Source organism: Tachypleus tridentatus, chromosome 10 (assembly GCF_004210375.1).
Source record: "Tachypleus tridentatus isolate NWPU-2018 chromosome 10, ASM421037v1, whole genome shotgun sequence".
NCBI lineage: Eukaryota > Metazoa > Arthropoda > Merostomata > Xiphosura > Limulidae > Tachypleus > Tachypleus tridentatus.
In genome coordinates, this window is record NC_134834.1 from 73,088,557 (window position 1) to 73,103,802 (window position 15,246).

Below are 15,246 nucleotides of genomic sequence, written 5' to 3' on the forward strand. Positions count from 1 at the left end.
TTGAAAAGTTTTCCACATTTGTATTTTTAGTTCTTGTTACTAGTTATTTACAAAATAACTAACTTTCAAATTCTAGATAGATAGCAATTTGGATGTGACTTTAGTATGATTGTTTGTTATTTAACTGCATGGCTTAACAATGGAATCGTTTTTTGTATTCAACCATAACTAGCTCTAGTGAGGAGCCATCTTCCACTAGAAGTCCACAAGCATGGGACCACCTACAGATTCCCAATTCCAATAATTCTGTGTCGGTAAGAGAATCCCTCAAAAATTAAACACCATGAAATTAAATTTATTCTGCAGATGTGTTATCAAATACAAGCTGACTGTTGTTATGTCAGACTTGTAAAGTACAATAGAAGGTATCATTATATCAGTAGACATTTTGTGCTATAATTTATGCCATCAGATACATACTTATTGTTGAATTACAAAATGCATTTGAGTGTCTGTTCTAAGTATCCACATTCAGCATAATTATAATTTTTCTTCTTTTAATCAAAGAAGCCCAGAGATAAACAACAGATTAGAAGAATTTATGAAGATGAAAAAGAGCCTATCTCTCAGAGCCTTCACATAGATACTTACAATGGCATAATCCCGTATGTATTGAAAGAAATTATCTTTTACAATTGAACCATATATTTCTTTGATAGATGACTGACAAACTATTTTCATCATGGTGTTACCATCACACCTGAACTTGGATCAAATAAAATAAGAACACTATGTCTGTTCATTACAGTTTCATATTATAGGTCCTGTAAAAAAGTTCACAAAAACCAACTTATTTGCATGATATTTCATTTTGTTTTTAGTTTCTGCTAGCATTTCTTTAAAACAAAAAAAATTATGGTTCCCAAGATAGTTTTATAATCATGTTGCAAACTGAATTTTCTTTTTACAATTGTACAGAATAGTAATTATCCACTGCTGCCTAGTGTTGTACAATTTGGTAATGTTTAATAACTTGGATTAACATAACACCTTGTTATGTTAGAAAAAAAATCATGACTAAACTTATTTTATACACTTGATACACTGCAACAAAGCAGCTTTTAAATTTTAGAAAAATGGAAAAGGTAACTGTAACAACTTAAAAACTATTGTTAAATTACATTGTGCATGTTACATGTGGCTATTACTTCTCTGCCTCAAGGTACAGAGTTCTATACTCATACAGACCTCAGAATAATGATGAACTTGAGCTTTTTGAAGGAGACATAGTTTATGTTATGGAAAAGTGCAATGATGGTTGGTATGTGGGAACCTGCACAAGAACAGGGATTTTAGGAACTTTCCCAGGAAATTATGTTACAAGAATCTAACTCGTAAGTATTCATGTTCATAATCCTTCAAAAATAAAAGTAAACAATGGTGTACTGATTTAGATTTGATATACAGTCAGTTGATTTGGAACTTACAAAGACAGCCCTACACAATTTGTTTTTTAACCAGTCATTCTTAATTATATTATGATTTTTTAAACAATTAAGCCAATATTTATTCAAATAAATTTATTATTCTGAGTAACAAGTATGATAAGGTTGAACATGCATTACACCAACTCTGGATTAGGCCCTTTGTTATTTTTTAGTTATATACCTATATAATAATGTTCCATATTAGATGTATATTGTCCATATCCTGATTTTTAGAAGACGGACCACATGCAACAATATTTTAGTTCTTCCCCAAGATGTATACTGGATTTTACTTAGTTTGTATACTGTTGCTATATTACATGTAGCAAAAGCCTACAGCATGTGTCTGTATTTAATCTAATTTCAGGAGAGGAAACAATTAACTTGTAATAATATGGCACAATGAGCATTTAACCTAATGCTAAAAGTGCATCTACAGTTTAGCACAAAGATAACTACAAAACTTCAGATACAATAAAATATAGTTGTTATAAAACTACTTTCTTCAATGAAATATCCTTTTGTAGGAACTATACTTCCAATCAGAAAGATTTCACAATATCCACTACCTAAGAATAAATTGAAACAACAGTGATTTCCAAGAATATGTTTTCCACTCTAATAACCTTGGATCCCATTTACTTGCATGTAGAAAAGTATATAATACAGGTTGTTGTTTTTTTTATCTTCAATATGCTGTTTACAAAGAATCTGGGAAACTTGACTAAAGAAATAGTGAAAATGTCATAATGATCATACTTTCAAGATACAAATATGTTGGTATTGATTTCTATAACAATTTTATACCCCAAACACAAAAACTTAAATAACTCACTTGATATTTTTTCAAAGTTCCTTAAAGCAAACTGAGGACTGAAACAGACTGTGGCAAAACTTACAAATTAATCAAGTACAATTTTGACTTTCATACCAGAACAGCTTGTAACATTTTGAAGTAATAAAATTTTCTGTAAAATTCTCTGATCTAATACACCTATTCAAAAGTTATCCTTTAAAACATTATCAACCTGAAAATTATTCATACAGCTGGAATTTAATTATTCAGATTTACAGTAAAGCTAAAAAAGTATATAAGATGTATTTTGTCTGGTATATGCTACTTCTTAACATAAAGAACTGTAATCCAATTGTTTCAAAACATAGGAAATTCTAACTGTTATTACACCTCAATGAGAAGCTTACATTAGGTCAACAAAGAATGAAATGTGAAATACTGATTTTTGCAGTTACTTGACAGAACAGTTATCATACAGGGTAATATGCAAATATTTGAATGCAAGTTCCCCTACTGACCCAGAAAGAAAATAATGAAAATTCTATTCAATTACTGAAAGCAAATATTGGATTAAATAGTACTTTTTTTAAAGTTAAATAATTAAGAGATTAAATGTGTTAATGATATTTTTGTGTATGTATTTCAGGTAAGCTGAGCAACTGAAACTCTAAGGGAAGAGACAATTTCCAAAAGAATAATCAAATGTTAATAATGTGTTTATTACATTACTTTAAAAGTAAAAAGTTATAAATATTTCAACTTTTTCAATGCCCATTTTCTTTTAATAAAACATCTGATCATCCTGTAAGAGACATCATACTGAAATTTGAGACATATAAATAAATACTCATGTTTAAAAATGTTACTTAAATTTGACACTAAAAAATATGTTGAGGCAGTGGAAGGGTTACAAGAAATACCCCCAATTAATATTTTTGGTGAGTTGTGATGTATCAGGATGATCCTTTCTTATTTGCTAAATATTATTAACTCTTTTGCAATGGGTCAAAAGTCATCTCATCATGTTTCTTGTTTTGCATTCAAAATTTTATGAAACTAATATTTTATGAATTTGTCAATGTATTTGAATTGTAGATTGTAATTCAACCTTTAATATTGTATATGGGTTAAATTCTTAATTTAAAGGTAAATATTAAAAGAACACATCTAAATATAGGTTTTAGCAGCCATGTGGTATATCAAATGCAGCACTGTTTAAAATTGGATGTTTGAGATCCAATATCAAATATGGTGGCCCTGTTAATGTCTTTTAATTTTTTTTAAAACAGTCCCAATATATAACATGTGAATAACCAATTAACAGCTTAGTATGTCCCAAGGTGATTTTTCCCAGCCATTTTAATGTGTGAAAGGCAACCACATTCTTTTGATACAAGATTTAAAGGAGGTAGGTTATGTCTTTAGTCTAGTGAAGTTTCATATTTTTTTGAATCTAAAATCAACTTAATAAATTAAAGTGGAGTCATTTATGATTTTTTGTATACATAAAACTAAAAAATTGTGATACCCTCTGCATGCAAAATTTTAAAAGGCTTAACAACCTCTGTCCAGCAGCAACCAAGTACCAAGGTTGTTGCAAGAAGCAATAATTATTTGTCTTATATTTTAAGGAAAATAAGTTTACAGATTATTACTATTTAGAAATAAATTATTATGCATTATATATACATATACTAGTCAACTAAAACAGTCAAGAAAGGTTAGTTTTATACTACTGGATACAGTAACACGAATGCATATGTACCTTGTCAGTGCAAGTTATGCAATCTTAGCAAGCATTACTGGAAAGGTCAATGTAATACAAATAACAAACATATGAAAACATATAGCATTACAAGACTTAAGCTAGTTAGGCTAAACATTTGTATTTTTGTGTTATAACATGTGGTCATTCTAGTACAAAAAAAAGCATAATTTATATTTATTTCCTTTTTTTTTATGATGGTTATGAGGTTGGTCAAGTGATAGATCCCACGCAGCATATAGAAAATAACAAAATATAAAGTGTTATTATAAACAAACATTTGAAACGCATTTAGGAGGTTTTAGAGATTATACAAATAACATTCAAGATTTTGGGGACAAGGAATAGTTGTTTTTTTTATCATAACATGAAATCACTTTGCAACCCAACAAAACAGACTATTTTTGCAAACAAATCTTTAGTAAAAATATTTCATTAAAAATTGATTTTTTGTGAAGATACACATGCTATATCAAAAGTTATGGTGAAATGCATAGATTAACTCCTTTATATTGTACTCAGCCCACTGCAAAAAGGTTAATAATGATTTATATAAAACAGCTGTTGCTCAAGGTCAAAGTTGAAGCTATTTTTCACTGAAAAATGTGCCTTTCATAATGTTTGTCAAGGTGTTGTAAAGTGAAGATGTTTCTTTGCCACAAACGTTTCTTTGTAGGGTACATGAGTTAGAAATCTTAAAATCAAAATTATGATGGTACTAAGCACATAAATACCTATTCATAAAGTACACAAGTACTTTAATTTTCAAGTGTAGTATTCTGTTATTAAGGTTTTGACATGTTTGTATAATATATATATTATATATATATATATATATATTGACTTGGGTATTATAATGCATTTAAAGCCCTTTTATTTTAAATTACTAACACTATGTTAATTAAAGCTAGTCACTCATTACTAACATTGTACCACACTGTCAGAGCTAATATTGTTGTCCTGTGACAAAATGTTTCATTTATGTTGGATGTGAAATATATAGAATGTCAGATGATGTATTTTGAAAAGACTGAAATCAACATATATAAACATACCTAAATCCTGTGGAATGTTCATTTTTCACTATACGATGTACCCATAAGTGTAATGTACAACTTAAAATATTCTATAGTAAAATATTAAACATAACTTTCTCAGTGGTTTGAATCTTTAAGTCTACAGTGAAACATGTTAATTTGTAGAATATTAGGACAGATATGTGGATATTAGAAACAGCTTATTAGCTTCCAAATAAAAACAGAAATATCCTCTATGAACACACTAAAAATTAGATACATCCATTACAATAAGAAAAAGATTTTTTTAAGTACTATACTTCATATAATAATGGTTCACATTCATCTCAAGTTGATAAGAAAATATAAAAATGTTAATCTCAAACTGATGCTGTTGATTTCAAAATAAAACTTATTTTCACTAAAGATACATTGTATATTTCTATCCAAATGCCACTCCATATTGCAATTTAAATAACTGAAGCCATCTAGCATAGCTATAACAATATAAAGATGACTCTGCATATGATAAGCAAAATACCATTACGCTCTTATTGGTCTATAAGGTTTCAAATGGTTAAACAGAAACTTTTCCAAAGGTTAAGTAGTGACAGTATTTCTCAGAATTCTGATACCAGAGGTAGTACTATGTAATAATGGACCAAACTTCCTGAAGAGTATGTATTTTGGAAATAGAATTACATAAATACAAACCAAGAATGCTAAAAGTGAACAGAGATCTCTTGAAGAGAACAGACAAGAAGAACTTAATAGTTATGAAACATTTACCGTCATCTACCCATCTGTGACCAGATCAAATATTCTCACTCTAAGTTCATTATTATAAAAAATTATGTTTGGAATATCTTTTGATAGATTGCAGACCCTAAATTTAAAATATTTCATGTTTTTATTATTTTCATGTCAAAGCTACAAAAATTAAATGTTTCACACCTGTGAAATTTACAAAATAAGTTAGTGCATAAACTTAATAGTCAACCAAAGGACATAACAGAGAAGTCCATTAATAAATGGCACTAAGTTGTTTAGTAAATGTAACATAATTCTGAGTTATTCTCACAGCCACTGGACAGGGGTACTATACTCAGCTAATGAGTAGGGTAGAATTCTGTTTTTTATAATCACAGTACACAAGAAACTGTTCACAGCATACATCATTTGTGTATCCTTTTTGCCTTTAAAGTTTATTGAACACAAAAATCTTTACAACATTACAGTCTGGTATCATTTACAACAAGTGCTCAACAGACGGGAAACAGGTCTGAAATGTTATTGGCTAAAATTCTTTAAAGAGAAAAAATGTTGAAATTATTTAAGTACCCACAGACATATTAGCACAATCAATCCATGAACTTGTAATCTGAGACAGTATAAGGCTATTACCAGTTTTTCTTTTTTATAAAATCTTTGTCTAATTAACAAAACTTACAAGATTATAAGAATTATATACAAAACTGTATAATTGAAAAAGATATTTCCTTAAAATTATAAACCAATGTAGTTGAAGTGACAGACTATCTGAGAGAATTTTCTACAGGGATGATTGTGATTTGAGTATTAGAAATGATATACGTCAAGACAGAGAGAGAAACTGATGTGGAAGTGAAAATTTCCACAAAGATCATAATGCAATGATCAATTTTGGGAAAAAAAGATAAAAGTTTTAAAATATTATCCTGTTCAAGTTTACTTTAATTTCAACACCTTGAAAATAATTTTCATCATATGTATTCAGGTGCAAAAGAAAAGGAAAAATTTAAACAAAAATAATATATTTTAAATTAAACCAATGACACAAAATAGCAAATAAAATAATACATGAAGAATACAGAAAGAAGTATGAACACATATTTTAGTAATATACAGAGTAAACTAAAAATGAAAAAAAGATAAACGTGGAGAAAATGGCACTATTTCATTTTAAAGAATACAACAAAAAATGTCACACACGCACTTGGATACACACAGTCATTGCTTGAAGCAAGTTTGGCAGACTAGTCAATCTTTATTAGAGCAAGCCATTCCTCAACTATAAATCCCCTCTTCCCAGATAATAGATTTAAGATGACTAGTTGGACTATCATGTCCAGGTTACATTTAAACAACTTTTAACTAAATGTTTGAACTAATTGTTTACAAATAAAATCATCAGTGTAATGTTAAAAGGAGCAGTTGAGGTATAGAATTGCTAATATTATTATTCTAATATAAGTAGTTATTAAATGCCTTCAAGAATGACATATTTCTTTAAAATGTGAAATAAATTAATGTGCTATCAAACAACTGCAAGTTAAGACATTTCCTTCAAAAGTTGAATTTTCTTCAGTAGAGAAAAAAAAATGACCTAAGAATTTGAAACATTAATAAATTTCCTGAAAACATCTCCATCTATAGAATAACATATCTTCCCATATCAGTAGAAAATCTAGGTAAGAATCCTAAAATAAAACACCAAAAGGGCATATCTGGAACTATCGACAGGTTTGTTTTTCTTGAAAACATGAAAACTTTTAAGGCCTGGTTTCTGATTTGACTTCTTTAAAAGAATAAAAAGAGAAATTTTTATTTTCTTTTCTTTTTGTGGTTATGGTATTCTTATCATCAGGCAAAAAACATCACATACTTAAACCTATTAAACTGTGATAGTTCCCCTCCAACTCAATGGAAAGATAATATATTTCCTATGAGATTTAAGGCCCTTGCCATGTATCTGTACAATGTAAAAAAAAAAAAAAAGTTTCAAAAGAATGGCCTATGGCCTCAGAAAGAATCCAGTATTGAATTGAGATGGATCTTATTTCTATACATACAATAGTTATACAAGATGAAATTCAAAAACTTTCAAAGCTTCAAAAAAAGGGAATCCTTAGATCAGAGCTCATAATATTTAATTTTATAATACAACAGAGCTAACAATCCATGAAAATATCAACAAAACATGCCCAGATAGTTTTAAGTGGACTTAAAAAAGTGCTTTTCACTTACACTGACTCTGTAGACAACCATCAGAGTCTAGAAGAACGAGCAGAACAGATGGCTGGCTCAACTTGATTTTTTCCACAAGAACAAAGTGATTGAAGATATAATAAGAATTTTTTTATTTTATTTTTATTTTTTTAAAGAGAGCATATTGTTTACAGAAACTGTATGAGAACCACAATTCACTCTCTGCAGCAATATGCTATGTATCTCATGCAGGCATATCCTGTGCAAATGTTTGATTTGACGATATCAGCTGCCAAATACACTGAAATATAGAAGAGATCATTAATTTAAATGCAAAAATACAAGCCAAGCACTCAAGAAGTTCTGGGGATTAACTGTACCTGATATTAGAAATAGTATGGGCTACCTGTCTCAAAGAGTCATTTTTAAAGAGAAAGGGTATTATGACACTTTTTATTGGAACTTAGTTTGCTGGTAGTTTTTTTGTTTGTTTGTTTGGAGATCCAGCCAATAAAACTAAAAACTTTCCAAATGCTCCTTTTTTTATTATTATTGTAAGATAGTGTTTAAAATCAAGTATATTTATGAAATTGTTTTTTAATATTAAAATTCTGTATAACACATTTTTAAACAGAAAGTAAACAATTTATCTAAACCACAGGACAGTGAGAACACACATTTTTATAAGAGGAGAAATAAATATTATTTTGAGACAGGCAGCCCAGGATTGGAATGCCAGAGCCAAGACAGCTAGCTATACACTCCTGCTAGGAAAATGCATGTTTTGTAATTTCTTGTGCTCTCCAGGTGTCCTTCTGCTTTCACACTTTTTTCACAAATCACTAAAATCCTGTGATTGTCTTAGCCAGTTTAGATTGAGAAGGTGGCTTAGCTCTGGTTGAGGCAGATGAATAAGAAACTGGAAAAATTAGCAGAAACTTTAGCACTCAGTGCCAGCAAGGGATGGTGTACGTTACATGGCTGGGAATCTGCTCCTGGCCAGCTCTGAAATCCTGTGTGCTCGGAATTGATGTGTAATGTGCCTCAGGAACTATGGCCTGTTGCATTATGCTGAGAATGTGGAGAGTCATCTGATGATCCATGACCCACTGGTGAGGATGGAAGAGCTGCATCCTTGCGGGGTGGCATGCGTTCATTTATTTTATCCAAACCTTTAGCCTCTTCAAAGCTTGTAATTCTGTGATGTGGGGGAAAATCCTGCCAGCTCTGAAGTAGAAATAAAGATAATCAAATGTGTACCTTACAAACATACAATTATCTTTTATCTATCTTGTGTGAAAATTGAATAAACTAAATTACTCACTAAACTATATCATCAAAATGTCTGCAATCACCAAACAACTACATAATAATCACCTGTTTAGTTTTTTGTTACAATAAAAGTCGATATCTATGAGTAAGTATCATCATCTGCCAAATTTTCCAACCCTTTATCCAAAAAAACACACCAGCTAACTTTCTTAGCCTTAGGAAAAAACAACACTAGCTTACTTCACTAACCCTAGATAACATATAGTTACATATCTAGTTCCAGAAAACAGAAACAACAGCTAATCTTCCAAACCCTAGAAATCACACCAGCTACATTGCCTAGCCCCATAAAACATTACCATTGTCTTCAAGTGTTCTCAGAATATTTTATGAAACTTAACAAATGTGTGCATGACAGACTCTGTTAATTATCAGTGTTTCTCTAATTCCTTTTACTACAACAAAAAGAATAAAATTTGAAATTTCTGTTGCTAGTGTATGTGTATGTATTAGGACCTAATTAAGATAATAAGTAACCCAAAATATATAAAATAAACCCAGCTGGAAATGAAGTGCTGCAAATGTATTAAAGTATTCTAGTTGTTGAATATTTAGACCCATTTTTAGAAAGAATACCTCTGTTGTTCTTTTATCTCAAACCATAATCTTGTTTCCTTTACTTACCATTCTTCAAAGAGGTTCGACCACCAGAAAGTGCTCCAAGCGGTAAAGTTCCGGTTGGAGTCAGCCCTTTCAGTTGAAGAACACTCTCACTTTCCTCCCTAGTTTTAATAAATAACAAGACTGAATCAGATATGTAACAGCAAATATTTTAAAGTAAGGTATGCTAAACATATTTTGCATAATTTTCACCTTTAACGTAACTAAGAAAATCATTTTACTTCATACAGAGGAAAAGATTACATCTTACTTCACAACAAAAAATATATAATCTTCACAACACTGCTATATAAGGTAATATTCTAATAATGACACTATTAAACTAGTGATCACTGGGTATTTTAAATTAGGTTTATTAATGGCCATTTTGTTACCACAAAATTATTTTTTCAAACTCAAGAAATCTCATAGTAACTTCATTGCTACAGGTAAAACTAAACAGTAAGGAAACCATAAACTACTGTTATAATCACTTCTAATGTCAAATCAATTCCCTAATAATATCAATTAAAAACATATTCACTCAAACACCATGGTATTGTCCAGTCTTAACCATTCTTATTAAGAAAGTAATTGTACCCTTCAAACATAAACACTGTAGTAATGAGATCTAGGGTGCTAACAAGTTATAGTAACTTGAGAATACTACATTATTAATCCCATTCTCACCTATATTATACAATATATATGTCAAAATACAAACAACTTTTGCAATGAATCTTTCATGTAAACTAAAAATACAGAGAAAATACTAAACTGTAAACCCTATCAACATGCAAGTTATATTTTAAAAAAATAATGTTAAATTATCATTTTTACTGACAGATTATAATTAAAAAAACAATGATGATGATAATAATGGTACTACACAATATTCTGTGCATGAGACTCCTTTAAGAGTTTACAATTTAAACAATGTACCTTAATAAAACTAGTTAAATAAATTGAACATCTGTTTAAGTTTTAGACAAATATCTAGTTTAAACTTAAAACATAACATATATCTGGGATGTTCTCTGTCTGCCATAAAACATCTTCCTTATAACAAACACACCTAAAAAATACTTGCTGATTATCACACCAAAGTGTTCACTTTCAGAAATGTACCTGTCAAGAAAAGTTTTCTTTTTTACATTGATATGTTCACTGTCACTGTAACAAGTAGCAGACTTTTATATGCAAAAACGGCTCGTTTGGGTTGAGAAAATATTTTACATAGAAGAGCGAACAACGTTTCGACCTTCTTCGGTCATCGTCAGGTTCACAAAGAAAGAGGTGAACCTGACCAGTTACCTCTTTCTTTGTGAACCTGACAATGACCGAAGAAGGTCGAAACGTTGTTCGCTCTTCTATGTAAAATATTTTCTCAACCCAAACGAGCCGTTTTTGCATATAAATTTCTCAACAAGTGGGTTTCTCGACATCACCAAGTAGCAGACTGTTCCTTCATTGCTACACTGATGTATCCATTGTCACAATAACAAAAACAATATCACACTGCTCCAAATACACTTGCAGTATGCCCCTGACTACCATTCTGATTTACTCAAGTCACAAATGTAGCTGTAAGATCTTATGAATGAGAAACCACCTGATGTCCATAACAGTTCCTAAGATGCCCAAAATACTACTTAAACCTACATTAAAGCACACCTATAACATGTTCTATAGTTACCATAAAAAATGTGTTCACCACTACAAACACATTTCCCTCCCACAGGCACTTACTGGATGTTCTTTGATTACCGTACAATAAATTCACTGAAGAACCATAACTACCAAAGTATTTAATATCACAAACCCAGAGGTGGGGTACTTGAATATTCCTTTACCACCTTACTGGTACATTGTCACAAACACAAGCAGGCTATTAGAACATTCCCCAACTACTATACTGATATATTCACTATCAGAAATACAACAGTATCAATATTATACTTTCCAGCTACTATATAATGTTTGTTGTTGGAAACATGTTTGTATCATGTTTCTCTGATAACTATGTCAGTGTTCACTTTCACAAACTCATGCGGAATGTTTTCTGATTGATATGTCACTGTTATATTCACCATTATGGAATTCCCAAGTTAAAGTGATTTCCACCAAGAGTATTAGGTCCACTTCACAAATGGAAGGTTGGCAGGATAATTAGGAATTAATGCTGAATTTAAATAAACTAACTGAGTTTAAGTTTTTAAGGAAGGTCATTGTTTATTGGACTCGTGAGAATTTCTTCCCTCAAGATGTCTTCCTGTTAACTAGTTCACTTGAAATGCAATGTGAAACTATTTACATTGGTTTCTTTTACTTAAAGGGAGATGTCAAATTTACACAGTGACTGGCAATACTCCTGTAACTGATCATTCTTATTTAACACAGGGAAGATCATAATTTCAAGACATCATCTGTCTTACAACTCAAGGCCACGATGTTTATATTCTTGCACGTGTAATGTCACAGCACTACCTTCCACAGGCATTACAGATACTACCTCTGTAACAAAATTATGTTATTACACATTCATTTTCCATATGTACAAAAAAACTAGCTATTAACTTCTGTAATTTTAAACTTTAGGTGCTTATAATGTTTAAATAACATACCTAAGAACAGAAAACACTCTAGCCATTTTGCCTATGGCTCTTATCTTGTTACGGATGACTTCTTTTCTAACACCTGCTGTACCACCTTAGGAAGCAAATTTTGTAATTTGTAGTACAGAACACTCTGTCATGATCAAAATACTTTTTATTTATACAAATATAAATAACAGTTACATTACCAAGTCATATGCAAAGTAACAAATAACAGTTACATTACCAAGTCATGTACGAAGTTACAAATAACAGTTACATTACCAAGTCATATGCAAAGTAACAAATAACAGTTACATTACCAAGTCATGTACGAAGTAACAAATAACAGTTACATTACCAAGTCATGTACGAAGTTACAAATAACAGTTACATTACCAAGTCATGTACGAAGTTACAAATAACAGTTACATTACCAAGTCATGTACGAAGTTACAAATAACAGTTACATTACCAAGTCATGTACAAAGTTACAAATAACAGTTACATTACCAAGTCATGTACGAAGTTTCAAATAACAGTTACATTACCAAGTCATATGTGAAGTTTCAAATAACAGTCACACTACCAAGTAATATACGATGTTACAAATAACAGTTACATTACCAAGTCACATACAAAGTTACAAATAATAATAACAAGGATTATCTATAACAGGAAAACAAACATATGATATTGATAAATAAAAATATTTATAATTGTCTCTGTATATGTATTCACGTTGTTAACTTGTACATTCTTTCAAACTTGTTTTGACAACACTTTGTATATAATTCATATCCATAGACAATATGGGATGTAGTCCTAATATTAAGATAACTAATGTTCAACTTCAGATCAGTCACTTTAGCACAAGAAATTTTTAGTTTCTGAAAACCAATATTATTTTTGAACTACTCATATTCAATCAATTTATGTATAATGTTTATACGATTTACCAGCTCTGACTGTAAAACTGTCATGAGATCTCATAGGTGAAATAGCAAAAGCTCTTCATAAAATAAACAAATGGTTACATTAAGACAAATAAAATTCAAGTTCAGATTAATTGTATTTACACTGCTGGGAAAAATATGGTGACATTACTCAGATCCCAAACCAACCCAACTGAGTAACCAATTAAATAATGAAACAAAACAATGTTTTAACGCAGAGTGAAGATATAAAAAAAAAAACCAAACATTTTGAGAAAACCTTGAGAAACTTCCACTTGAGACAGTATTAATGAATAATACAAATTATTTCTCCAATAAAGAATCAAAATCAATGGAATCTCAACTCATCTAAATGATCAATCTAACGCAGCATGCACACCACCTCTGTAATAACTTAACGTTGGTTTCAAGGTGTTTTATATAAAAAGCACATTTGTTTTTATATACTCCACATCACTATCTTGTATTTTCTTCTAATTTCATCCCAGGAAAACCATGAAACAAAATTATCTGAGATCATTCCATTTACACAATTAACTACATTAAACTATAACAATCGAATGAACCTAAATATGTTAAAAGTATTTTTCATTCTGCAACTTAAAACTTTAAAAAAGAAAGAGAAATATTTATATTAGTTTTTAATGGCATATTTCATTTTATAAGTAATTTACTAATCATAAACACCTTCAATTAATAGGTTTTGAACTTACCAAAGCAAAGAACTTAACTGAAATATGTGCAAAAAGAAGGTAATTACTAACAACAGTTCCTATTACAAAGACATAACAATAATCTCACAATTCACCTTCAAATGTGTCATCTCCTTCAGACATAAGTTCATCATCTGAACAAATACTTAGCACATTCACCAACATTTCAGTAACTAGAAAAATTAAAAATAATCAAAGAATTAATAATACTGTATTTCTGTAATTAGGATAAAACCAAAAAAAGTCAAAACATCTGTATAACTATGGTTAAAACAAAAAGTAAAAACATCACTACTTGTAATAATAACAATAATATTATTATTTTTATTATACAGACAACATTTCTGTGAAAACTGCTAAATGGTCAACAATCTGAAGTAATTGAATGCAACCTATTCATAAACATCGCGATAACTATGCTAAAAACACACCTTCATCACAGTGCACCATCAGTGCAATACAAGCAGTCTAACATGTTATGTTGATTTACACAGAGTTATTCTCTACATTTAGTACACAAATACTGGTGAAACACCTATCATCATACCCCATCACTGTCCATAGTGTATGCTCTAAATGCTAGTGAAGTAAGCAATTTTTAGATTTGTTGTCAGCTGCCAAATGACAGATTTTGTAATGTTATAGATGCTTAAAGGTTAAAGACAGTGATGCTCTAACCACTGCTGAAGGACTGCCAAACAGTCGTATAGTATCTTGCTCCTTTGACCATTTGAGAACTCTTTGCTCCTATCCTTTGTCTTGAAGACTAGCCATGATACGAGTACAAATCAACATTTATGGGCTCAAGCAGTCACTCAATACATCACATAATCAACTTATTTTACCTATGCAAACAAAGTGCTCTACAAATATGTATAGGAAGTTTTAACAAAATTGCCAGTTAGTATAACTTATTTACTGAACTGCTGTTAACCCTTTTGTGTCAGTTCACTGATTAAAGGCCATGTCATCCCATTTGTTGACTTGCATTCAAAATTTTGCTGATATACTATTTCATGAATAAATGCAATAGGTTTGGAATCAAACTACAAATTGTAATTCAAACTAATATTATACAAG

General features: G+C 30.2%; 2 protein-coding genes across 15 annotated transcripts in view; one reads left to right on the forward strand and one right to left on the reverse strand.

Moving 5' to 3' along the window:
* The window catches only part of LOC143229560 (uncharacterized), a 135,618-nt gene extending 132,587 nt beyond the window's left edge, over window positions 1–3,031 (forward strand). For 12 of the 14 annotated variants that reach the window (XM_076462068.1, XM_076462058.1, XM_076462070.1 and 9 more), the window contains 4 exons: window positions 173–254; window positions 508–605; window positions 1,163–1,334; window positions 2,870–3,031. In XM_076462068.1, the coding sequence (XP_076318183.1) occupies window positions 173–254; window positions 508–605; window positions 1,163–1,331 (349 nt within the window). In that variant the 3' untranslated portion in view covers window positions 1,332–1,334; window positions 2,870–3,031. The remainder of the gene's footprint in view (window positions 1–172; window positions 255–507; window positions 606–1,162; window positions 1,335–2,869) is intronic. The other 2 variants (XM_076462059.1, XR_013015942.1) reach the window with 2 other exon arrangements.
* Window positions 3,032–6,182: 3,151 nt separating this feature from the next.
* Window positions 6,183–15,246, reverse strand: part of LOC143229561 (serine/threonine-protein phosphatase 2B catalytic subunit 2-like) — a 117,878-nt gene continuing 108,814 nt past the window's right edge. The window contains 5 exon segments of the mRNA XM_076462073.1: window positions 6,183–9,180; window positions 9,182–9,198; window positions 9,928–10,025; window positions 12,528–12,612; window positions 14,262–14,339. Coding sequence (XP_076318188.1) covers window positions 9,016–9,180; window positions 9,182–9,198; window positions 9,928–10,025; window positions 12,528–12,612; window positions 14,262–14,339 — 443 coding nt within the window. The 3' untranslated portion in view covers window positions 6,183–9,015.